Genomic DNA, 26,539 nt, shown 5'->3' on the forward strand with positions numbered 1-26,539 from the left:
TGGAAGTAATATGTATTGATAAATGTTTTGTTCTGAACTTGATGCTAGATACATGATACAAAGTGTTTATCAAATATTTTAACTATCTAACATGTCACAGTACTGTAGTGGAAATATCCCTGCGGTTATTTTCAAGCCATGCAAAAACTCCATGACTGACATTAGAGTTTCCTCATGAAGATGAGGTGGAGGACATCTGGGCTGATCATTGACTCCCACAAGTTCACACAGCGAGTAAGCAGTGTGGAGATTCTAACCCAAGTCTGACCTCAAAGCCTTTTACTCCTCTACTCTAATGTGTTACTTCTAAATTTCCTGAGGCAGCAGCTCACGTTAAATAGTAATTTTGTAAAGGTAAAAGGAAAGAACAAGCATGTCCTTTTCAATAAGATAAAAGGTCATAGTGGGCATAAATTTGGAGATAAATAGCTTCTTTATTGTCAAAGTATAGATATAAACACCATTACCTCAATGGGCCAAGAAAAAGACATGCGGCTATAACATTCCCACTTTGGCTCTACAGAATAATAACCCAGTTGTGACTTCAGGAGCAGTGGCCAGGAAAGTAATTCTGCTTCTCTCCAAATTCTAGGAATAGATGTTGTCAAAGTAGGATTCACTCCTTATTCCACAGAGACCAAGAAAATTATTGAAACACTGAAACACTGCATGAATTGTATAAGAATATTTTAATTACTCAAAATGCATGAAAAAGGAAGTATTAAGTTCAGTTGAATTTTCTAGTTAACTACAAATTGTTAGAAATCATTACAAATTTTTCTGTACTTTTAAAAATGAAATTAAGTCTTGCTTAATCTTTCTAAGACCATCACAGTTACCTTAGAAAGTGAGGCAATTTTGAAGTGATATTCCTTGATGATTGCTATAAATGTAGTTTTGTTGTTTTGAGGGGTTTTTTTTGGTACCAGAGATTGAACTCAGGACCTTGCACTTGCAAAGCAGGCAGCGGAACCACTGAGTTCAATCCCTGGCCCTGTAGGAGGAGTTTTAATGAGAATTGAAAATATTCTTCAAGCACAAGTGGATATTAGAAGAATTACTGGGATCTTCTTTGGGGTGTTATAGATATATACATTAATGAACTGAAAATATATCAATATATTAACATTAATAAAATATAAACATTTATTTATATGCATATTGAAAGTTTTCTCTATTTTAAAGAGAATGGCAATCAGACAACATAGATGTATGTGATTTAATTAAAATTTATCATATGTATTCCAGAAACTGAATTTCTTTGATGGACATATGGAATTGTTTTGTTTTTATATTGCTGCCCAAAGTTCAAGCACCTAAACAACATGCATAATTAGGCAAACTTAAGTGCTTTATGTAAATATGAATAGCTGAAATTATTTGTGTAAATATGTGTGCGTGTTTTAATGTGCCAAATATCTGCAGTAGCTGCTGCATTAGGTCTGTGGCCAAGCACAGTACTAAAATTCTTTGTGTTATACTGAACTCTAGTGGTTGATTTGTATAACATATTGTGAAACAATTTTTGTTTAAAGTTTTACTTAAAATAGAATTCTTGGCTTTGGGAAAAAAGTGGCCTCCAAATTTTTGAATAAGTAATGACTTTTTCAATAATTTATGCACATTCTTTATTTTATATTTCTGATTTACGTGTCTTCCTGCCATAAAGCAGGACCTGTGAGTCATTCATCATTAAATTATTTGAATGAAGCTCACAGCCTCACACAAGGTGTTTGGCATTGAACAGTTGTGGGACTGGCAATGCGGAGATCTACTCTGTGCAGTAGTCTCTCCTTATAGTTTTTCTTTGCTAAACTTTAGTTACTAATGCCCAGCCACAGCCTAAAGAAAATAAATGTAAACAACAAATAAATAAGTTTTAAAATATATGTCATTCTGAGTAGCATAATGAAATCTTATGTGGCCTTGCTCTGTCTGCCTGGGATGGGAATGAGTCCTTATTCACAGGTATGGTACATACATGACCTTTCCATTAGTATTTATGAGTTGCCTCATTTTTCACATTAACCTCTGGTGTCCCAGGGCTTGCATTCTTATAACCCTTATTTTATTTAATAATGACCCCAAAGCACAAGAGCAGTGATGCTGTCTCTTAGGATATGCCAAAGGGAGCCATGAAGTATTCCTTTTAAATTAAAAATTGAAACTTTTTATTTGAGAAAGAAAATAAATCATATACTAAGGTTACAAAGATCATTTATTCATTGTAAGAATGATTCTTCTGTCTATGAAATTGTGAAGAAGGAAAAAAGACATTCTGCTAATTTTGCTGTCACAATCCAACCTGTAAAACTTATAGCCATAATATGTAGTAAGTAGTTATAATGAAAAAGGTATTAGATAGTATCTATGATTTTAGGCATCTAGTGGGGTCCTTATTCTTGAGTCTTCCCAAGGGACTATGGTGTGATAGAATGATGAAATATAAGGTTGGTTCTCTCAAAAAGACAATAGTTATCTTTAATAATAAAGTGTACATTATGTATAAGATTCCAATCCATTAATCAGTTTTACACCCATCTTATGGGTAAGGAAGCTGAATCTCAAGGATATTGAGCAACCTACCCAAAAATCACACAAATGGTTAGCTTTTCTGTCAATGAGATTCCATACCTGACATCCACAACTTCAAAAAGAGGTTTAATTTGGTTCATGGTTTCAGGAGATCCAGTCAATGGTCAGGTGGCTTTAAGGCAGAAGCTTCATGGTGGAAGGGTATGACAAAACAAAGTTGCTCGGTTCATGGTGACTGGGAAACAAAGCAGGGGAACAGCACTAGAGAGCAAGGGGCCAGGGACCATCCATGTACAGCACTCAAGGTCACATCTCCAGGATCTGCCCAGTCATACTCCAAAGTGTGCCTTACTAATCTGCTAGGTGTTTCTTAATACAATCAAGTTGGTGAATCTTAATTAACGGTTTAAAGGGTAAGTGGTGCAAACATCTCTATTTTACTTTAAACTAGGTCATTTTCTGCTGTGAATTTCAGCCTTCTTATAAATCACACGTGATACATAGATTAAAAACTCCTTTTGACTAAAAAGTTAAAATATAATATTGATGTTTTATTTTATGTTAATATGTTAAATGCACAACTTTTGAAGTAAAATATTCTTCCATTACAGTGAACAGTGCTTAGAGGATTATGTGATACTGTTGCAATGTAACTATAAACGTAAGTAAACATTTTGTCATGATGACCTTCAAGTATTCAATTTAAATTTCTGAAAAGAGCTTTACAGTTATTTTGTCCCCATTCAATTTCAATATTGCAAAGAAATACAGTGATACCTCAGTTATCCAACAGTTCCAAACTTGAACTTTCCACTACTCAAAAAGCAAAGTTTGAAAAATATGTGCTTCATGTTCATAACTGTGCTCAATAGTCAAACCAAAAATCCAACTTGGGAAAACCTGTACCAGGCCGAGTCATGCATATGTCTCACCAAAGACACAAAGAGGTGACACTTCAGCCTAAATGTTGCTCTCACTCAGACAACAAATAATGCTTATGTTAGTGCATTAAAACATTCATCACTGTGCTTTTGTTTTAGTGGTTTATTACTATAAAATACCATAGCTATAGTTCCAAAGAAAGTTAGTGATACCAACATTAAATCTAAGATGAAAACTGCTATAGAGCTAAAGGGAAAAATTGCAAAATTTGTTAACGTATTGGAAAATTGGATTTATAAGTGTAATTTGGGGGCCTCAGAACCAATTATTTGATTTTTCCATTATTTCTTATGGGAAAGATGTGTTCAGTTTTTAAACTTTTCAGTGTTTGAACACAAATTGGGAATACATTGAATTCAACAATCAAGGTATCACTCTACTGCAAAGAAAATTTATGGATTTTTTTCAATTATTTTAATAGCATGTGGAAAAAAACTGCTGGCTCAAAAAGTTAGCCCAAAGATTGTTGGGGGAACTGACGCCAAAGAAGGAGCCTGGCCCTGGCTTGTTGGTCTGTCTTATAATGGCAACCTGCTCTGTGGTGCATCTCTCGTCAGCAATGCCTGGCTGGTATCTGCTGCACACTGTGTTTATGGGTGAGTTTGACGCCCTGCGTCCCTTCCCAAACAACATCATGGCTGCAGACTCTGCCAATCATTCTATGTCATGCAGCCTCCCAAAACCGTCCCACCAGGAAAATGTTTTGTGCTGTTATGGTATTATTAACTTGCTAATCATTTTCTGTTAAAGTTGCATATAAATCATAAATAGAATCTCATAAAAAATAAACTTCAATTATAAACCATCAGCTACATATATCAAAATCTGTGTTTCATTTACAATGAAAATTGGAAATTTCTACCTAGTCCAAAAGATGAACATTTTTGGAGTGTAGAATTAACTAGTATTTAATGTATGAACTGTGCTTGTTATAATTTAATGTAGATAATATTCATTGTTTGCAAATAGTCAATATCAAATTGCATATATAGGGAGCCCTCAAATTGCAAATATATTTTGGCCAGGTCATATGTAAGCACTTTGCTATGAATAAAAATTTTTAGAGTTCAGGTTAGATCTACTTTAATGTTATGTGTAATCAAAATTTAAAACTAATATCAACCATATTTAACTATGTTTGTTTTTAAATAGGATGCCAAATGCTAGAATTTATTTCCTCTTTCTGAAGGCAGTCCCTCCTAAATTTGTGCCCCAGGAAGGTATAGAATGATTCCAGAGGCTCAAAGGGAAAAGGAAAAAAGTAAATGATCCTGAGCCCAGGAATACATTGATTTTCTCCTCCCACACAAGAGAAGGCACCTCTTTAGATAGTTCTGAAGTTCAGGAATAAAAAAGGGAAAAATGGTCTCTTCCCATTTTATGAGATTTATGGCTTCACCCTGGCCTGATTTCTTGTCTCTGAGTAGTTACGGCCTCCAAGGAACAATCTTACCTGCAAGGATTAGGAACAGTCCGTCACACCTGACCTGTGTGCTCAGACATGGAAGAGACAGCTCCAATTTAAAAACAACAACAACAAAAAAAAACTAAAGACTAAAACTCTCTAAGAACACAGACAGTGAAAATTATTGCATGAATAAAGATGAGTTATCAGACAGAGAAGGTTATCATGAAAGTTTTAGGGAAAATGGAGAACAGCAGGAAGAAGGAGCATAAAGGACTGCGCCTATGCTTAAACACCTTTGATACTAGAATGAGAATATTCTCAATAGTTTAATCCTGGAAATCTGGAGAGATAAGACTCTTGGTCACATCTAGGGTCGCCAACCCACTGGTGTCCAGGGGAGCTATCTAAGTGGAGGTATTGTCTCATCTACATCTAAACTCTCTGATATTGTGCAGTAGGTACTCTATCTTGGTTAGTAAATATAATGTCTCTCACATTCAATGTGCCTCGTCTTAACTTTTCTACATCTTGGTAGGAATGCTTTTATCTGTTTAAACCATGCTATAACAATATTTTTAGCAGTTAAACTTTCCATCCTCTGTTAAATTTGGCTTTAATCTTTATTTATGCACTATCTGTGCTTTGAGCCCATCACAGATGCATGGCATCCAAATGATAACTATCCTGCAGATAAAGGGAGTTTAAGCTAAAGTATTAGCCATTTGTGTCACATGTAGGTAGTTCTTAGTAAGTTAGAAACCTTGCAATATTAACCGTGGATTTGGTAAATTCCTCTGTTTGATGTTCTTGAAGAACATGTGCTTTCTAAATATCAACCAGGCTATCAATATTAGTGACATCTTTCAATTATCTTTCTTACAAATGTACTTTTATAGGTCGGTGACACCAATTTATCTTTTGAAACCACATATATATGAAGGAAATAGAAAGGCAGTTTCATCTATTACAGACACATGTTCAATCATACAGAACATAAAATGTCTTCACAGTATCAAATTGAACACAAATGAACAAGGATGAGCTGTGCTAGAATTGTGATGAATTCAAAATTATCCTTATAACTTTTCATTTGACTATTTTTAGCCACTTAGTGGGATTACTTTTACTTTGTCTAGTAGCCAAAAGATTTCTTGCCTTTTTGCTTCACTTTTTTAGCAAAATTATTTAAAAAATTCCTTATATTATTTAAATATTTTTATTTAAAAATTTACAGTATGCTAACAATGTTACTAGGTCTTTAAAAAATCCTAATTATGCAGTGAAAAGTTTAACTTCCTAATAAAAACTAACTCCGATAAAGCAACATATTCAACTCATACCACATAAATGGCTTGTATTGAATGCAAATTTATTCCAGATCTATTTTAAATTTCTTTAAATTTTTTTTTCCCAGAAAATAACAGTTTATTATTTCTCACAGTTTGGTAAGCAGTGCTGGCTCAGCCAGTTCTGCTCTCTGTAGTGTCTGCTGAGCTTACAAACACAAGATGGTGGCTTCACCAGTTGTTCTGGTTCTGCAGCTCGGACGACCAAACAGTTAGTGGCTGCCTGAGCATTTCTCTTTCCATACAGCTTTTCTACACAGCTTGTGCTTTCTCGGAGAATGATGGTTGTTACAGATTAGATTTAAAATGATCCTCAGACCTCACGTGTTTGGACGGTGGATGAACCATGTGGGCACCGCCCTCATCAGTGGAGTCAATCACTAATTAGCTCAGAAGCTAAAGGTGTTCTTAGGTGGAGGTCCTGGTTGGAAGAGGATCACTGGGGGTGTGACCTAGAAGTGTGTGTTCTTGTCCTGGGCTCTTCCCTTTGCTCTCTGCTTACTGGCTGGCATGGACTGGTCACTTTTACCTCTGCCATCACCTCTGCCATGCTGTTTCTGCCTGGGAAGCAGCTGACCACGGACTGAAATAGCCAAAAAAATACCTCTCCTCCTTTAAGTTGTGGGTGTCAGGTATTTTGTCAAGGACAAGAAAGTGACTAAGAACGCTATTTTAAGGTAGCTGGACTTCTTATACAATGGGTCAGACATGGTAGAATGTTACTTTGGCCATATTTTGTTAAACTAAATAAAAAAGAGAAGTGAAATATGTGTACAAGGAAGAATGAATTGGGCAGATCCCATTTTTTTTGGAACTAACTACCACACTTAGGAAAGATTTGTCTTTCATTTGGGAAGGGTCACCCTTCACAGCAACTTCTATATCTCTCCTTCGTCATGGGTCACATGCTTAGTCCCAGGTAAAAGGAAGGTCAGGGATTCAAACATTTTTCTCTCTACTTCTGCAGTTTAAATTAACAGAGGTAAAGAGAATTGGGTTGGGTGTTGAGAGTTGTCTCTATTTTCTGCCCCACTCCACCTAGTATAGAAATGCCACAGAAGAGTGACTCTATAACTCTCCTTAAGACATTTTGAAAACTTTCTCCAGCACTATCCCTGCACTACCCCTGCACTACCTCACTAAAATTGTCCCTCCACACTTGCGAACTTGCTAACATGGTGTTTTGTCTCCTTCCTTTCTCCTTGCTCCATTTTCTCAGTTTTTTCCTTAATAATTATTAACATGTATTAATTGAACAAGTTAATGGCATTTGCTGTGATATTTCCATACATTCATATATCATACATTGATCAAGTCCATTCACCCTTCTACCGCATCCCGTGGTCCCCATTCCAGTCCCTAAAAGTCTGTTTTCTACATTCAGATCATCATTATACTTTTACAATTTCCACATATGAGAAATAACGTGATTATTTGTCTTTCTGTGTCCAGCTTTTTTCACTTAACATCATGTCCTAATTTCCCTCCATTTTCCCAATAATTTTATTCTTCTTTAAGGCTGAATAATACCCCACGTTTTCTTTATCCATTCTCCTGTTGGCAAGCACCCACGCTGATTCCATATCTCAGCTACCGTGAACAGTGCCGTAACAAAAATCACAATTGTGTCAGTCACATTCCTTCTTACTGACACGAGATACCCAACACCCAAAACTTGAATTATAAGAGATTCATTTTGGCTTGTGGTTTTAGAGGTGTCAGTCCACAGTCAGCTGGCTCAAAGGCCGGAAGAGCCTGGTGGTAGAGTCTGGCCTGAGGACAGATGCTCTTCTCATAGCATCCAGGGAAGAGAGAGCAAAGGGAGGTAAACCTTTGTAAGTTGTGCCGACTCGTCTGACCAGGCCCTACTTCCTAACAGCACACTCAACTATGAACTCAGCAGTGGATTAACCTGCTGAGTATAGTACCCTTATAGCTAGCAGCCTTCCAAAAGCCCACCTCTGAACACCAGGCTTTAGTGGGGACATTGTAGATCTAAACCATGACAGGTATACAAATACCTCCTTTTGGTGCTGACTTCTTTTCCTATGGATATATACCCAGGACTAGGATAGCTGGATTTATTTCATTGTTTTTCTTTTATTTTCTTTCTTTCTTTTTTGAGGAGCCTGCATAATCTTTTCCATAATTTTTCTTGGTAAAATCGATTCATTGGACAGCATTTCTCCTGTCTCTAACTTTATCAACACCCTCAAAGCAAATGCTTGATGTTTCTGGAATGTCTAAATATCCTTCTAAGTGTTCTGGTCTCTGTTGTTCCCTTTCTATGGGCTTAAAAGAGGGATATGGGGAAAATGGGCCAACTCAGCTGTGGCTGAAAGAGCAAGGTTGTCTTTGAACCAGATGAAAGAACTTTGATTTCATACATGTGAATCTCCCTATATGTGATAATGGGAAAACAGCTTAGTGGCTGAATTTTAGATTCCTCATCTGTAGGGTGACCATAAGCATGTCTATCCCATAGGATGGTTGTAAAGAAAAATTAAGATGCTGCATTCATTTTCATTCTGTAAATTTTAGAAATGATCAATACAAATTTTATTTTGTTCCAGTTCCTGCATAGAAAACTCTGCAAAAAAGTGTCCAGGACTTGCACAATAATATTCAGTAGATACAATTTCTGAACTTTCTACATTGATCTAATAACTGAACAAAAATTTCAAGAGTAGCACAAGAAATTCTCTTACATCTTTTCCCACATTCATCATTATTTACATTTTATTCTGCAAATTTTATTGTTCAAAGTCTGGAAAAATATTTTTTCTGAACTACTTGTTAATTGATTAGTTATTGTTCCCCTTTACTCTCAGATATTTTAGTGTTATGCTACTAAGAACAAGGATATTTTCTAGTGTATTCATAGCAAATCATAAAAGTTTTATATTAATGCAACATACTTATCCAGTTAATTTCCCCATATCTCCCTTTATTGGTTTGCCACTTAGGAAGCAATCCAGGATAGTGGGATGCAGTTAGATACTACAGTTATTTTTAATCTTCTTAATTGGAAATAATCTTTTAAGCTTCTTTATGCCTTTGACACTCATTTTGTAGAAAGCGTTTTATTTGGGTAAACCATTCAAGCTGCGTCTCCATTGGTTTTGCTATTTTCCTATGCTGTGAGAACTTCTTTGCTTTTTGGCAAATAGTTTTCACTGGCTGAGCCCCCAAGTCAGCACATGTATAAGAAAATCCAACTACATTGAATGAACTTTTATTTCTACATTGTAGTAAACAAGATTTTGTGTACTATGGCTACTGCTGATAAGTCTCCTTCCTAAAGTCTCTCACTGGATATAGTCATGCTCATTTACATATGAATTGAAAATAATAATTCCAGTTTGAATAAAATACTAAGGATACCTTGTAAATGTGTCTCTTTCTGTACTTGTTATTCTTAACTTCAGCAAAGAATAATCTGCAATATAATATCTGCAAAATATACATTTGCTTGTATTCAATCTTGGAAATAAAAAGTAGTTTGATAATTGTTGATTCTACTATCTGGAAGACAAACTTATCAACAAGAGTTCAAAATAGTTTTCATTCCTTTTTTCGTGCCGACAATGGAAAAGTACATAATCTTAAGTGTACAAGTGGATGATTTTGAAAATGTACTGTGAAATCAACACTTCTTATCAAGATATAAAGCACTTCTGCCATCTAGAGGTTTCTTTCAGACCTCTTTCCAGTTAATCTCCGTCCTTGCTTTCAGAAGCAGCCCCTATTGAATCACTATGGTGGGAAATCACATACAGATTCAAAGTCTGGATCACATTCATTGAGTAGACACATATTAAACATAAAACTAACCACAGAGAGCCTGTAACCAATCTCCCTTAATTTAGCTCATCAAAACAAACCAAGTACATAGCATGGTTTATACCATTTCTTATTGAAACAGTTCCTTGAAATAGATGTTAATATTCCTGAATAGATGATTCCATAGGTGAAGTATTTGTGGTACAGTGAAAAATAAACACCATTATGTGTACTGAATTTATTATAATGATATAGATAATAAAACTTCTAAAACCAACTTTTTAAAATGTCAGGCACTGATCAAAGAATAACATTACTTAATTGATACTAAAATGCCAGGTTAAATTTTAGATTCTTTTGAATGTCTCATACAGTTTAAATGGGACAGAACACAGGCAAATAAAATATTTTAGCATTATTTGCCACTTAAATGTATGCGAAATATAAAGTGTGGATTTAGTTTGATTTCTCTATCCACTTAGTCTTATGGCTTTAGGGAGTTAGGCTAAAACTGATTATCTCCTTCAGGTTGCAAGAATACTGTAATACCATTTCATAATTATAGTAATTTTGGCAGATCAAAAAGGAAATCGAGGATGTATCTCAATGTCTGAGCATTTGCCTAGCATGAGAAAGGCCCCGATCCCCATAACTACAAAAAAAGAGTATTTTCTTAAGATAGTAGCTATTTCAAGATTAGTTTATAAACATTTAATTTTTCGTTAGAACATAGGTTTTGGTTCTTTTCATAAATTAGTTCAAGTTTCAACTAGTAGTCATTGTTTTGAAAGTTAAAATTTATGACTTTCTCATAGGTTTTACCAGTTTAAAATCTCTCCTTTCCTTCAAATTATGTATTCCTTAAATTTTCTTTGATTCATATTATGTATCTCATTTTTACACCACTCTGTTACTTCTATTTTTAATAACAGTTATTTTGAGCATGTATTTTTTTAATTATTAGTTCACTCAGAAGTATTTTGTGCCAGAACTTTCAATATGAGATCTTTGAAATTACCTATAATTTGAGAAATAAGTCAATGTCTTAAATCACACTTCTTTTTCTTACTTATTTTGTGCAACCACTGATGCTAATATGTCTTGATATACAATTCCTCCCTTTTTACCTCAAAATTATGTGTTTCCACTACTGGTATTCACTGCTTCCTGGGCTTGAATCACTTCCTTTTTGTTTATATATTTTTTAATCAAATGATATTTATGGAACACTTAACCGTGCTAAGTTTTGTGAATATTTATATTCAAATAAATATTTTAGGTAGTAATATGTGTAATAAATAAATTACTATGAACAGAAAGAGACTGATGGGAGCAAGGAAGTAATTTTGGATGGAACGTTTGGAGAAAGCTCATTAAACCAATGGAAGTTGAAGGAAAACTGACAGAAGCGAAGAAATCTCATAAATTTCTGCGGGATAATAGGGAGCACTAATGCTCTGGGAGTGGGAGTGCAGTGGGCCTCTTCCCAAAAAACCTGAAGTCTTATTACTGCTTTCCACGAAGTGATTGACAGTGAGTGGCACAAAATTGGAAGTGGAGAAAGAGCAGGGTGAGGACTCAGTGGAACACATTAGATGGAATAAAAGGCCATTTAGAGGGTGAAGAATGACCCTATCTGATCAGGCTGCCGTGTGGAGATGGGTATGTTGGGAGGAGCAAGAAAGAAAGTATGAAAACCAGTTAGAAAGAGAAAATGGTGGCCCTCGGCTCATGGTGAAAGATGATGGACCAGCAGCTGTATCTCATTAGTAATTATGGTGGATAGAGTCATCTAAAATTTCTTTAGTGAGCACAGGTAAGAAGTAAGGAATAGAGAAGAATTATAAAACAGGGAAAAGAAAAACAATGTGAGAATAATATCATTTTCAAGGATTAAAATTGGGAAAAGGGAAAAATAGGATAGTAAGGAAATAAGAGTTTTGATATTGAAAGATTAAATTCGGGCTCTATCATTGATGCTATTCAATTTTCATGTGAATTTGAATTTCAAGGGAGCAATAATTAAAATATAAACTTAGAAATTTTCAGCACATTGTTTGTATTTAAATTTGTGGCATCACCAGATTAGGTTGTTTAAGGAATTGGTGTAAATGGAGAATAGAATAAGGTTGAAAAATTGGGCACAGTTTTTGAGATGCAATCCAACCTTCTGTTACAATCTCCTGACACGGAAGGTTAGAATCCAGATGTTAGAAAATTCTTCGTAATCATTAAAATTTAAGGATTAGCTAAATCTTCTGTATTCTCCTGTGATTATCTGTTGAGAAAATGCTCAGAAATCACCACAGGATGTGAGTAGTGCTTGTGGGGAAGTGAAGTTCACAGACGCAGGAAGGTTTGTGAGGATTTGAGAGAGGAATGTAAGTGACACACTTACAGGGGCTTTTACCTAATGGTGCTACTTACAGATGTTGAAGCACTAAAACACGAAAAAGAGGTTATTTTCCATGAAGCTTGGTAACAATTTTAGAAACCATCAAAACTGTATTAGATTAACCTTCTGGTAAATTGATTTTAATTAGAGAAGTAGCTTGAAGCAAGTATATTTAATCTTCACCGCTCATGGTTCATGTATTTGTTACATACTCAAGACTTTAAAATAATGAGAGGAAATGGTAATGATTAAACTTAGCATTACCTCCAAGCTTCTTATATAAGTAATTTATGCATCAGATCTCAAGGGGAGTATAATACTTACAAAAGAGATGATAATTTGGAAGTTTAGCTATTCTTTTTCTAAATTCCCTTAATTAAATATTGATTTAAATCTAAACAAACTAAATATGCCTGTCTGAACTTCTATATGGTATTTCATAATGGCTAATGTGTATAAAACACTTACAAAGAAAAATCTTATTTTAAAAAATAATACATAAGCTTTTAACTTTAAAATAGAATCTGTGTAATTATCTCATACTCTAGTGTTATTTTAATATTATACTACTATGGTCAATATTATTTATATAGATTGCATATATACGTATTATAAATGTATAATATTAATGTTAAATATCAGTTGCATAATAAATGTAATACAAAATATATCAGTATGATGAAATAAAAAGTAAGAAACACATGATATAGTAATTGTAAGATTGATTTATTTTAATATTCAGTGAATATATGAATTAAATGTTAAGTACACAATTAATGTTAAATGTTAAATACACAATTCTTAATGTATTGACCTGTTACCTGTCAGGCCAATCAAATGAATACATGGCTATTTCAGCTTTTGGAAATATAATTTTAAAATAATAGGTAGAGAAAGAAGGTCAGAGATAGGACATCAGATGGAACTTCACTCTACTCAGAGTAGCTCCGGTAGACTGTGCAGTTCCCACATTCAATAAAAGTGGAGAACGGCTAGTGTCTGAATTTATGTGTCCCTAGCAAGGCTGAAGCACTGAATCCTCTGATTTAGAGGTAGGACAGCAAAAAGGCCTCTTGACAATCAAACAGGACCTCTGTTGCACCATTCATGATGTCCTTGTGGTCCAGCTTTTGGACCAGTTTAAAGAGTTTCCCAGCAACCACTGAGAGCAGGGACACCCTCCTCTGCTTGAGTCTTGATAACCTTTGCTAATTAACTACTACCAAATGAAAGATGATGATATGGGAAATGAAACAATGTGACAACTAAATAGATTTAAAGACAGGTGGATGGAAAATTACTTACTGCCATGTATACATTTGTAGGTGAGTTGGATTTTAACTTATGTTAAATTAGGCATTTGCAACTATTAAGAATTGGATCGATACTTCTGCCTATAATTGCAATTATTAAATTTTGACTTCATTGTGAATATGGCTTACTTGGCTCGATTCCAGCTCTTCATTGATAATATCTTGGCATGAAGCTATTACAGGGCAACAGTGTGTTTATAAGTTCTTGCTCACTTTCAAATTATACTACTAATTTTGTCTATCTTATTACACAACTGTTATCCTTTACCACATATTATTGAGGGCCAACATTTTATATGGAAATTATTTAAATAAGCATCATAATAGATTGCTTTGCTGACCTTAACTCTATGTGAATCTTATAACAGAAAAATGACAGAGTGCTCCCAACTCTCTTCTATTACTGCCTCACCTGCTACTATTGGCTGGAGCAGCTCTGGACTGAATTGTGATCCCCACAGTGGAATGTGATCTGATGCAGAGGTTCTCAAACATAGCTGTATATTAGTCCAAATGTAGGGTTTTAATTTAAAGTCTTGTAGAAGTGTCTGGTGGTCCATTCTAGAGTCACTAAATCAGAGTTGCGGGAGGAGAGGGAAGAGAGAGAGCAAGTATCTGTATTATTGAAAAATATTCCTTATGATATGCATCCAGAAAGAAATGACCATCTAGAAATAGAGACCAGGACATGACTTAAGAGAAATTAGACAGAGGGATTTTCACTAATTAAGTTTCTTTGATCTGATCAGAAATGCAAAAATTAACCATATGCGAAATCTAAATAAGTTGATCTAAAAGAAAATAAGAGTGGAATAGTGGTTAACAGAGGCTGGGGGAGAATAGAAAAAAAGATGAGAAAGGTTGGTCACTGGGTACTAAGTTGGAAAGGAGATAGAAATTCTGGTGTTCTGTCGTACAGTAAGTGACCATAGATAACAGTGATGCAGCATATATTTTACAGAGCGGGAAGAAAGTATTTCAAATGTTTTCACTACAAAGAAATAACAAATACTTGAAGAAATAAATGTGCTTACCCTAATATGAACATTGCACAATGTGCCTATCTATCAAAATATCATATGGTACCACCCTGATACTTCCAATTTTTGTGTCAATTAAAAATAATAAGTTCAATAATAATTTTCAGAAAGATGTAAGGGCATTGTAGAATGGAAATTCATAGTTCTAAAATTTTATGCTGGATAACTTCTTGAAGGGAATTGTTATTAATTGAGTTTCTCATTCTTTCTTATTACAATCTTCAGGAGAAATTTAGACCCATCTAAGTGGAATGCAATCCTAGGGCTCCATGACAGCACAAATCTGACTTCTCCTCATATAGAAAGTCGGCTGATAGATCAAATTGTCATAAACCCTCTCTACAATAAAAGGATAAAGGACAGCGACATCGCCATGATGCGTCTTGTATTTAAAGTGAATTACACAGGTAAAGCAAGTCACTTTCAGTATTCTTAGCTACTCAAATTAATACACAATATGCATTGAAATATTAATAGTATGAATGCATCAGTTTGTATAAACTGGATGTTTTGTTGCATTATAATGAAAATGGAATTGAGGAATTAAAGAAAAGGTGCTTAAATCCAACTTTCTAGATAGGACCAACTGAATAAAACTCTTGGCATCCTCCATACAGGTACATTTTTCCAGTGAACGGGTAAAAATAATTTTAAGAAAGAAGCAGCCCTACAAAATAGATCATTGTGTTATTCATTCTTTCTGTTTCTCATGTAATTGAATGTGGGTCTGCCTAGTACAAAAGAGAGGGTAAGACAAACACTGAAAAATTGAGATAAGGGCTTGCTTTCTTAGGGTATCTAGGGCTGTCTGTATAATTAAAGCTTTCAAGTACAGCCAGTAATGTTACTACAGCGGCAAGGAAGGACTTCCTCCAAGGGCCTGGAAAATGTACAAGAAATCAACAGAGAAAGTAAACTTTATCTTGAAGGGCGCTGTCTTAGTCACTATCTTGTCACTGGGACGTGATACCAGACACACACAACCTAAAAAAGAAGTTTATTTTGGCTTACATTTCACAGAATCAGCAGGCTCCAGAAGAGAAACAGCACAGTGGGGAGGGGGTCACAGTTCTAGAAAAGCTGCTTACTTCGTGGTGGCCAGGAGGCAGAAAGAGAAGGAACGAGCCAGAGAGGGAAACAGACCTTGCCACGAAGCAGCCCTGAGCCCCCCTCTTTAGACCAGGCCTCACCTCGTGACAGCACATTTAGCTCAAAATCTCATCAGTATGCTCATCCCCTGATAAGCATGGCAGCCCATGATCCAATCACCTCCCCAAAGCCCGGCCTGTGCATACACAAGGCTTTGGGGAGCATCAAGATATAAACTATAACAGGCTTTACTCAGTTGTAATCTTAGCTCTGAAGTCTTTTCTAGTGCTCAGGAGAAAGTGCTGTAGTCTCTAGTTCTCATGAAATTTGGGCTAAAAAAATATTGCAGCACTTATGAAAAGTAGACTGTTACTATATTTGGTTTTATAGCCCTGTCCTGGGAGGTAAAAATTATACCTTCTTAATTTTTGTATCTGCCCTGAGTTGTAAGAAATAGTAAATAGCTTGTTGAATACTAGGCGGCTTGTAAGTTGATGCAGAAGGCTTTAAGAGTCAGTGATGATAAATAGGACACACGTGGGTAAATACCAAGTGTTTCTCTGGTGTGAAAAACTAAGTGTAAATAAAGTTCAAATTGCATAATTGATAATATGAAATGGGAGGAAAAGGGCTAAAGGAGTAGGGGAAGTGGGAAGGGTAGGGGAAAGGAAATAAAGGAAAAGAAAAAAAATGAGAAAAGGAAACAAAGTATTTCTAAACAGGGAAAGGTGGAGTGGAGGGCAGGAGTATAGGGGAAAAAATAAGAACCAAGATACATCCCGTAAAGGTTCAAGTTCCCAGTGATGAATGTAACTGTTCTATATATCTAATGAGTAACAATAAACTTGATTAAAAGAAAGAGTCAGTCGTGAATATTATTGCTTCCATAAGTGCACTGGAAAAAATTACAAATAATAATAATGATGATGATGATGATGTTTGTCCAAGTTTCTCTTTACTGACCCTGAAAAACAGTAGAAATGAAATTAGTTCATTGGGGCATCATGATTATTTAAAATTAAACATAAATGGTACTCACCTCAGCAGCACATATACTAAAATTAAACATAAATGATGGACTTTAGAAAAATGACTTTGTTCACACTCCAAAAAGAGTAATTACCAGATTATATAAAGGACTCCAAAAAAACCACAAGTGACAGCTAATACATTGACAAAGAAGTACTGTTTTAAAATACCTTTTTTCCCCTATGATGTTTAAAAGTTGTTCGTGCAAGATAAACAAAAATACAGGTTTTTTTGTTGTTGTTAAATGGTGATGTGTTTGGTTTTTAAAATGTGTTAGAAACATGTTTTTATGTTGTTGTTTTTTCCTTTGATCACTTTGTTTTGTTTGCTTTCAGATTACATACAACCTATTTGTTTACCAGAGGAAAATCAAGATTTTCTTCCAGGAAGGAATTGTTCTATTGCGGGCTGGGGAAGGCTTGAATCTGAAGGTAAAGTATCAATCTTGAAAAAGAGAAAAAGTCTATTAGAAAGAAGTATGCTGTTGAACTATCCTGTGAATATTTTTCAACATTTTTTTCAACTCATACTACAATGAATAATTTTGCAATATTTAAAGAGCACTGTGTAACATGTTTATAATTTTATATATTTAATTTATTCCAGGTGTATTATTCCAGAGTATGTTATAAAACTATAACACTTTAAAGGAAGAATTCAAATATTCCTTAAATTCACTATTTAAATTTGGCATTATAAACACTCCTAAATATAAAAGATACATTTAGTGAAATGAATATAATCCAAGATTCCAAATTTTATTTTGGTCAAATATATGAAAAAAGTCTCAATAAAAGCCATATTATTATCTGTCCCACTTTCCTAATCATCAAATTTATCTTTATTTACAATGTGAAAGCCACAAACTCAAGTTCCCTACAATGAGAATGAATTCGCTCCTACCTTCAACATGCTGAACTTGCTTTTTGGCAAAATGACTAAATTATGACATGAACCTTATACTGAAGACCAGATTGATATATCATTGAGCTCCTGATATTGTGTTTTCCAAACATAAACATGCTGAATATGATTCAGCAATTCCACTGTTGGGTATGGGTCCAAAGGAAATGACATCTGTATGTCAAGGAGAGAGCAGTACTACCATGTCCACTGCAGCACTATTCACAATAGCCAAAAAGACAGGAAAAAAACCCTAAGTATTGGTCAACTGAATGAATGATGAAAATGTTGTTCATATACACAGTGACACATTATTTGGCTATTATGGAAAGTAAAAGCCTGTTATTTGTGACAACATGGATGGAACTAGGCATGGAAAGGCAAGTTCTCCATGATCTCACTCCTATATGGAATCAAAAATTGTTCAATGGGTCCTAAGCTACAATTAAATAAGAGCAAGAAGTTCTGGTGTACTACTGCACAGTAGGTTGACTATAGACAACAGTAATATACTGTACATATCCAAAGGCTAGGGGAAATGATCTTGCATTTACCAGAAAGAAAAATGGATAAATGCTTGATGCAATAGATATGCAAAACCGGATTTCAACATTACATAATGTATACATGTATTAAAACAGAACAGTACTCCATTAAAATATATTTTTTCTTTTTGTGTGTGGTGCTGAGGATTAAAACCAGAGCCTTCATACTAAGCTACATCCCTATTCTTAGTTTTTATTTTTGAGACAGGGTCTTGCTAAGTCACTCAGTTACCCATGCTAGGATAGAATTTCCAATCCTCTTGCCTCAGTCTCCCAGAAATGTTCACACTATTATGTGTTGGTGAAAAATAAAAATGAAGCTAAATAATTTATAACTATGTGGCTCTACCTATCTCTCTATTTATCTATTTGTACTTTGAGATGAACAAGAATACCAAAAACATTCTAGTACTTCATATCCTGTACATTTAATTTCAAGGCTCGTCGACTACAAAATTCCTAATACAGTACTTCACCTACAGAGTTCCGACCACTCCATAACATTAATCAAAAAGGAAAGACAGTCTTCCTAATCTCTATGGTAATAATAAAATGTAGGTGTAATGTTCAAAAGTCCTAGGTAGATTTAAGATGAAAATGCACAAAACCTTGTGGAGAGGTCCAGAGTTTCAGAATCAAAATATATGAAAAATATCCTTACTCTTTACCAGAGAAAATATCCATACTCTTTACCAGAGAAAGCATAAAGTTCTAAGTAGAGTGTTTGCCTGAGGACTGGGACAAAAGATCTCCACAGCACTCACATTATATTGCAAAAATACCTCTTGTCTGCTTTCTGTAAAGTGTATTAAAGACCATATATTCTTATATTTCTTCCACTTGAAGAATGTCATGATTTATTAAAATTTAAAGAATAAAAATGATTTTCAGCCAGATAGATTTTTTTCCTTCAGACCTTAAACTAAAAGATATTTTATGGCCGCAGTGTAGACTCCAAAAATAAATTATGCACTAACAAGATTTAAGACTCTGTTCCATACAAGAAAAAAAAAACCAAAAACTTGAGCTGAGTAAACTTAGCTTATTGTTACTAAAATATTTGTTTAATTGACTTAAGAAAGTCTCTAAAAGTGGTATGGAGCCAGGAGAAAGAAAACAGTATCTGAGATCAATTTCATTTAGAAATAAATGACCAGCTCATCTTTAAATACTTCTTGGATCCTCATGATATAATTGACAATGTGAAATAGAAAGAAAAGGGCTAAAGGTGTAGGGGAAGTGGGAAGGGTAGGGGAAAGGTTATAAGGGAAAAGAAAAAAATATGAGAAAATGAAAAAAATGGAGATAAAGTGTTTGTAAATGAGGAGGGTAGGAAGGGGTGAAGGGAGGGCAGGGGCAAGGGAAAAAAAGAACCAAGACCTGTCATGTAAAGGTGCAAGATCCCAATGATGAATGTAACTGTACTGTATACCTAAAATGTACCAATAACTTAATGAGAGGAATAAATAAATACTTCTTGGATGATTGCAATTTTCATAATTTTTATGAGCACTGCCTTATAATTTTCATCCAATTTCATCATCTAATTTCATGAAATACCAGTTTCCCAAATTGAGAATATGTTGTATTAATTAATTAGGTAAGAAAATGAGGAACATATTGTTCATGAAGAAGGAATGAGGTGATATTCGTTGTTTAAATTAGAGAAAACAGTAAATTAAAAATAACTTTACTAAAATTTGTATGCATGTCTGTATGTGTGTATGTGTGTAGGTGTGTTCCTTGTTACCTTAGTGACAAGTCATATTGACAAATAACATATTAAATGTACAGACATTGTTCAAATTTCCTTTTACCAATGAGTTTTATTATTTACTAAAACATTTTTTATGCATTGACAAGGAGCAAAAATGGCTTTGGTTTTTAATTATAAAACTAAGGCTAATCAGGCCATCCTAGATCTTCATTTTTCATTGCATACAGTAAGGTGCTGAACTTTCTCTTCTATTTTGACCTCTGTAATTTATTTTCTTAAAGAGTACTGTGGAACTTTGAAAGTCACGCAGCACTGTGCTGTTGACTTCCCTGGCACCAGCTGGCAATAGCCATTTGTGGTCTCCTCCCAACTCTGTCTTCATTGTCATGCTAATACCTCTACATCAGTCATAGAGGGAATTTCACTCCATGAAAAGCAGGAAGATACGTTGGTTTTTTTTTTTTTTCTGGAAGCCCATGGTTACACATTTACCAACACATTATTGAGTTAGTTCATATATATAAATATATATGTATGCTGCATTGCACCTAAATATCTCGCTCTCTTTCTCTCTGTCTCTCTCTGTCTCTCTCTGTCTCTGTTTCTCTCAGACACACACACATACACATACACACACACACTCACAATATTTGTTTGTTTCCTTAGTCTTTTAGTGGATGAATTAAACTAAACTGAAAATGAGTTCACATATATTGTTAAAACACTATCAAGTGTACTAACCTCAACTTTTTGCCTAGCCTGAGGAACCAAATAGAACTGCTAATTATTAGAAAGCACTTATGTTCCTTTTCAGGTACACTAACACCTGTTTGTTTCTCTTACCTTCTGGGATTCGTATTTCACTATGCAGAGATTCATACTAATAGAGAACGAGCCTTTTCTAAAAAGGAATGAAACTATACTTTTAAAAACACCTTCCCTCTCTTCATCTGTATGTAGATGAAAGGCTCATTGCCCGTAGACCAGGGCACAGTTCGTGGGAGCTTTGTCCCCCACTCAGCGAGCACCTGCTCACTCACACAGCACCACAAAGAAGCTAAATGCTATTATACTGGAAGGAGCACCTCTTCAGGTGCCAAATGAAAAGCACTTCTGGATTTCTGAGTCGGTGCTAATTTCTATGAATGCAGCTCTTTGTGTTGGCAGGTTTTATTTCCATGAGCAATATTGTAACTTTGAAATTACTGAAAATAGCTAAAGATCACCTTATTTCAATCCACCATTCCTACTAGCCCTTAGGAAAGAAAGATATGCATTGCTGTTATCCATTTGGTAAAATCCACAGATGGATTTTATTATGTCATTTAACATGCAAGGTTTATAGTTAGTTCCATTATATAGACACAATGTACTTGGTAATGAGAGCGAAATGTTTGGAATAAGTAAGACTGATGGTGCTTCATTCAAAAACACAAGTGTATCACTTCTGACTTGCTGGCGGCATTATCCATTTTGAGCAGGTCCAACTGTAGACATCCTGCAAGAAGCTAATGTTCCTCTTCTATCAAATGAGAAATGTCAGCAACTGATGCCAGAGTATAACATTACCCAAAATATGATATGTGCAGGCTATGAAGAAGGAGGGACAGATACTTGTCAGGTAACTACGTCAAACTTCATCTTTTACTTTCAGAAAGCACTGCTGTATACTGATTTCACTGTTTAACAAAAATTCAGGTGTAAAGAAATTATCAAGGTTGCTTGGCTTCACTTTTTCTTATGTAAAACTATCATTTTTGGCCTATTTGTATACTCTTCCTCAGAGGACCTGAGCATTAAAAACAAAACTATTTCTTAGGAATAAGCATTACAAATCAAATGTCTTTAGAGAGACTAGGTACAATATTTGAATGTACAAGGCAGGGGCACAAAATACAAGTTAGTGGGCCTGGATTGAGCCAGGGAATCTGTATCTTAGCTAAACACGTTATTGTCAAATTTCCAATGATTTTGTGTCCTAGACAAAAAGTAAAACAAGCAAAACAAACCCAAGGGACAATTTTCTCTATGAGCCTCTAGTTTCCAACTCTGAATTTAGAGTACGGTCCAGGTATCTGGTGAACTGAGATCATTTGTAGAGGAAAAGCAACCTGAATAACCTAGTCAGAGCTAGTTTACAGCAGCTTAAATGGGAAGTGAATAAAAACCTAATAGTGTGGCGTAACTCTGGCTCTAGAACGCTTTAATAGAAAAATCATATCATCTTTTACATTTTACTTTAGAAATGTAATAACTAACTCAGTTATATAAGAATGTTAGTACTGTAACAAATTTGAAGTGCCAATTGTTTCTGATCCATGTAACCATCAGAGAAACACTCTTGTATACACTTGACCAACTAAAAATAATGATCTCCAGTTTTCATCAACTAGAAATAATGAAGCCATCTATAAATTCCATAAAATCCACATACATTCTATAAATAAGAAGTTCTATTAAGTTTAAAATCACAAAGTTTAGGTTCATTGTAAGGTAATTATTGACAGCATGAGATCTATGCCCAGGCTATTCTTATTTGCCCTGGTTTGAAGACTTACTGGTAGTACTGTACAAGTTACGTGGGATTTACTGAGAAGTTTAAGTCAGATAACATGTAAGGCACCACGTAAATACTCCAAAGTATTAGCAGTTTTTATCATGAAACTTAGTAAATAAATTTTCTGGCATGTTTTTCAAAATTAATGAAATACTAATGCATCACGTACTGAATTAGATTAAACCTGAAGGCATGACAGATCAAATAAGTAATTTATAGTAGCAAATTATATCAGGGGGATATGCTTTCACTGTGTTAATATGGAACAACTTGTTTCATATACTAATACATATAACTTGACAAGATATTTTGAACAGACATGCAGATAAATCTATAATGCATCCTCTATGTAAATCACAGTTTTAAGTAATGTTAAACTTTCAGCTCAATTTTACCTTTATTCTTCTTTGATGAACTCTTGCATATTTAAGACATGCTAGATGGTTTTCTGCTTGAAAATTTACCTCTGGGTCTAATATTTTCCTTTCAAAATGAAAAGTGTGCTTAAGGTAAGATATATTGCCACTTAGAAGATTTATGGAAATATTGTGCAGAAGGGAAAACAACTGGACAACTTCAATTATAGTTAATGGGATTGTGTGGCAGACAATTCATGCACTAAGCAAAAATATGATGGCCAATGCTTTTAATGTTAGGGCTACTTTAAGCCAATAAGTCATGCCAGATATCTGAAATCTTATAGTTGGCTATAATTTCTGCAGAGTCTAGGTATGTTATTCATTAAAAAATAAGCAATCACACACACACACACACACACACACACACAAGAAAATATTTTGTGCAATAGAATGTTATCATAATTGAGTAACCAATACAATAGATCAACACAGGATTCTTGGGATTCATCTTCAATACTGTATTTATAAGGGGATTAACTAAGAATATGTTATTTAAAGGTATTAATTTGGTTTTGCTTGTTTTGATACTGGATATTGAACCCAAGGCCTTTATTATCACCTCTTTTTTAAAAAAAAAAAATGTGTATTTTTTTAGTCTAGTCGAGGTACTGGGTTGCCCAGGCATAGCTCAAACTTGTGATCCTCCTGCCTTAGCTTCTTGGAGTACTGAGATTAGAGAACTATCATGCCCAGCTTGAGTATGTTTCCTAAGGCATTTTGTTAAACTCAAAATTTAGTTGTGTATTAACCATTTACAAGATCTTTAATATCTTCTGGCTTCACAAAGGCATGCACTTTTGAAGCAGTTGTCTGGATTTAAAGGCAACACAGGATTTAACTCAATGGTTCTGCCTCCTGCCTCACAAGCACAAGGTCCCAAGTTTGATCCCAGGTACCAAAATATAAATACATTCATACATACATAAATAAATAATTCTAAAGATAAAAGCAATACCAGGGAGGAAAGAATACAAAACTAAATGAATGCCACTATAGTAAGCAGTCAGAACCAAATGCTGTACCACTGGTTTTCAAAGCATGGCTTTCTGCCCAACAGACATGGTCATCTAGGCACATGTCAAGTCAGAAGCGTAAATCCTCAGGTCCCAGCACACACCTGCTATGTCAGGAACTTCCAAATTAGGGCTTAACAGTGTTTGCATTATCCCCTGCAGGTGGTTCTGATACAGTCAAATTTGAGAACCACAGTTCTAAACAAAAATGGCCACCAATCCTCACACACATTCTCAAAGAAAGTAGTGAATTTTCTTTTCATTTATAAACATAGCATCCATTTGGGGAGACATTTTTAAAGTTAACATTTCATCTTCTGGACATTCATTTCATTTTTGAAGCACTTTTACATCCTTGAGAATAGTGGAGGAAAGAAATAACAATGAAAAAATACAAAATGTAAGACAGAAGTTACATAGCTAAATTGAAACGGTGTAGTTAAATGAGAAACAATGGAAACAAAACTAGGTCTCCCACCCAGACAGACAGAATAGCAACACGCTTGCTGCATGTGCATGAGCAACTGTAACTGAGGCAGCATAGTTAAAACCCTTGTCCATATAATCAATCTCTGATCTCTTATATCTATTAAAAATTAAATAATTGTATTAAACATGAAGAGAATTAAGTGACCCCTTTAAAAATATCCAAATTGGAGCAGGGGATTTAGCTCAGTGGTTCCACCGCCTACCTCAGAAGCACAAGGACTTGAGTTCAATTACTGGTACCAAAACACAAACAAACAACAAAAACAAAAGAAAATGGGTAAATTCCTCTGGGCTGGGGATTTTGCTCAGTGGTTCTGCTGTCAGCCTCACAACCGAAAGAACCCAAGTTCGATCCCCGGTACAGAAAAGTTTAAAAATATAAAAGTAATTAAAAATTAGTTTTGATAATTTATAAGCCATTTATAATATATTTTGAGACTTGTATATATACTGGTTCATAAATATTTTTGAACTCCTATAAAGACAAAAGTTTAAGATGCAATACTAAAAATTACAGTTTCTGTCTTCAAAAACCTTGCAGTTGTTACATCCGGAAAAAAAGTAACAGTGGTTGCCAGGGCAGCTTGTGTTCCCCTGAACCAAAGAGAAAATTTAAGTATTTTCATAGCTTACATTTTAATCCTTTTAATATAATATAGGATCCAAAGATGATAATCAGGCAAAAACTCTGAGTACATTTTCTAATGAAAAATCTAATGTTTAAATGTTGTTATACCAGTGGTTTCAAACAAAATACAGGCAGCTTTAAGTTCTTTTATGCATTTTTTAAAAATTAATTAAAAATATGTATATAATTAATATTTGAGAAATGTTTATCAACATGTGTAATTACTGACATTATATTCTGCATTATCTTCATTTTTATCACACAGGATCCCTTATGTACAAATAAAATTTATGTGATTAATTCTAATAGGATGAGCTGTAATTAATGTTTGTGAAAATTAAAAACATTTCTCCATCAGTTGAAATCTCCAATGAAAACACATGTTTTTATGGGTACAAATTATATTAAAGGTTTGCCTATTTCAGTTGAAATGTTAAAGTTTTCAAATCAGATTGTGTTTATCAAATGCTAAAAACTTAATTCTACCCAAGAGAACTAAAAGCTACAATCACCAATATTTGTGAGTTTTTAATTTTTCTAAAATCAAACTGTGCAATAACTTTTCTTATAGATAGATAGATAGATAGATAAAAGATATAGAGTATATCTTCTCTATAGAATATCTTCTTTAATAAGATGATTAATTTATATTTTCATTGTGTCTAATAGTATTTTTTAGTACCCATTAAAATGTTATAATTAAGCTGAGGAGGTACTTGCTAAAAAATGCATTATAAAGATATATAAATTATGTCTTAGTCACCATAGTTTGCTTTGTCTCTTTACTGAAAAGCAAAGGGTTTTCATTCATGATCTAGAGTGGTAATGAATATACATATACAGATAATATGCAATTAAATGTTTCTGAATAATTATTTTTATTAATTTCTCAAAAAAATCTTATATACTTAAGTAAATTGACCACATATCCACAACTATTTTTTGTGACTCACTCTTTAGGGAGATTCGGGAGGACCACTAATGTGCCAAGAAAACAACAGATGGTTCCTTGCTGGTGTGACATCATTTGGATACAAGTGTGCACTGCCTAATCGCCCAGGGGTGTATGTTTTGGTCTCAAGGTTCACACAATGGATACAAAGTTTTCTACATTAGAGTGTTTTTTTTTAAACCAAAAATGAACATGGTCCACTTTTCACAATTCATTCTAAGGATCATGGAAACTGAGACATTTATATGAAAAAATTATTAAAAGATTTTACTTTTACCTAAGCCACCAAAGTGCCAGGCAAGAGGAATTAACAAAATGAATAACTATAATTAATCTTTGAAATGCAAAGTAACTTTAAAATGTATTTTGATTTTATTGGTAATAACTGTATTTTAACAGATATTTTATTTGTCTTTAATCACTACCATTTTCTGTT

At 34.3% G+C, this 26,539-nt stretch overlaps 1 protein-coding gene across 1 annotated transcript in view; it reads left to right on the top strand.

Moving 5' to 3' along the window:
• Tmprss15 (transmembrane serine protease 15) overlaps positions 1–26,434 on the top strand; it is a 116,796-nt gene extending 90,362 nt beyond the window's left edge. The window contains exons 23-28 of the mRNA XM_010645650.1: positions 3,147–3,196; positions 3,899–4,073; positions 14,988–15,169; positions 17,216–17,311; positions 21,527–21,666; positions 26,112–26,434. Coding sequence (XP_010643952.1) covers positions 3,147–3,196; positions 3,899–4,073; positions 14,988–15,169; positions 17,216–17,311; positions 21,527–21,666; positions 26,112–26,267 — 799 coding nt within the window. The 3' untranslated portion in view covers positions 26,268–26,434. The remainder of the gene's footprint in view (positions 1–3,146; positions 3,197–3,898; positions 4,074–14,987; positions 15,170–17,215; positions 17,312–21,526; positions 21,667–26,111) is intronic.
• Positions 26,435–26,539: the final 105 nt, after the last annotated feature.

Source organism: Fukomys damarensis, unplaced genomic scaffold (assembly GCF_012274545.1).
Source record: "Fukomys damarensis isolate Sample0158 unplaced genomic scaffold, DMR_v1.0_HiC HiC_scaffold_24, whole genome shotgun sequence".
NCBI classification, from domain to species: domain Eukaryota; kingdom Metazoa; phylum Chordata; class Mammalia; order Rodentia; family Bathyergidae; genus Fukomys; species Fukomys damarensis.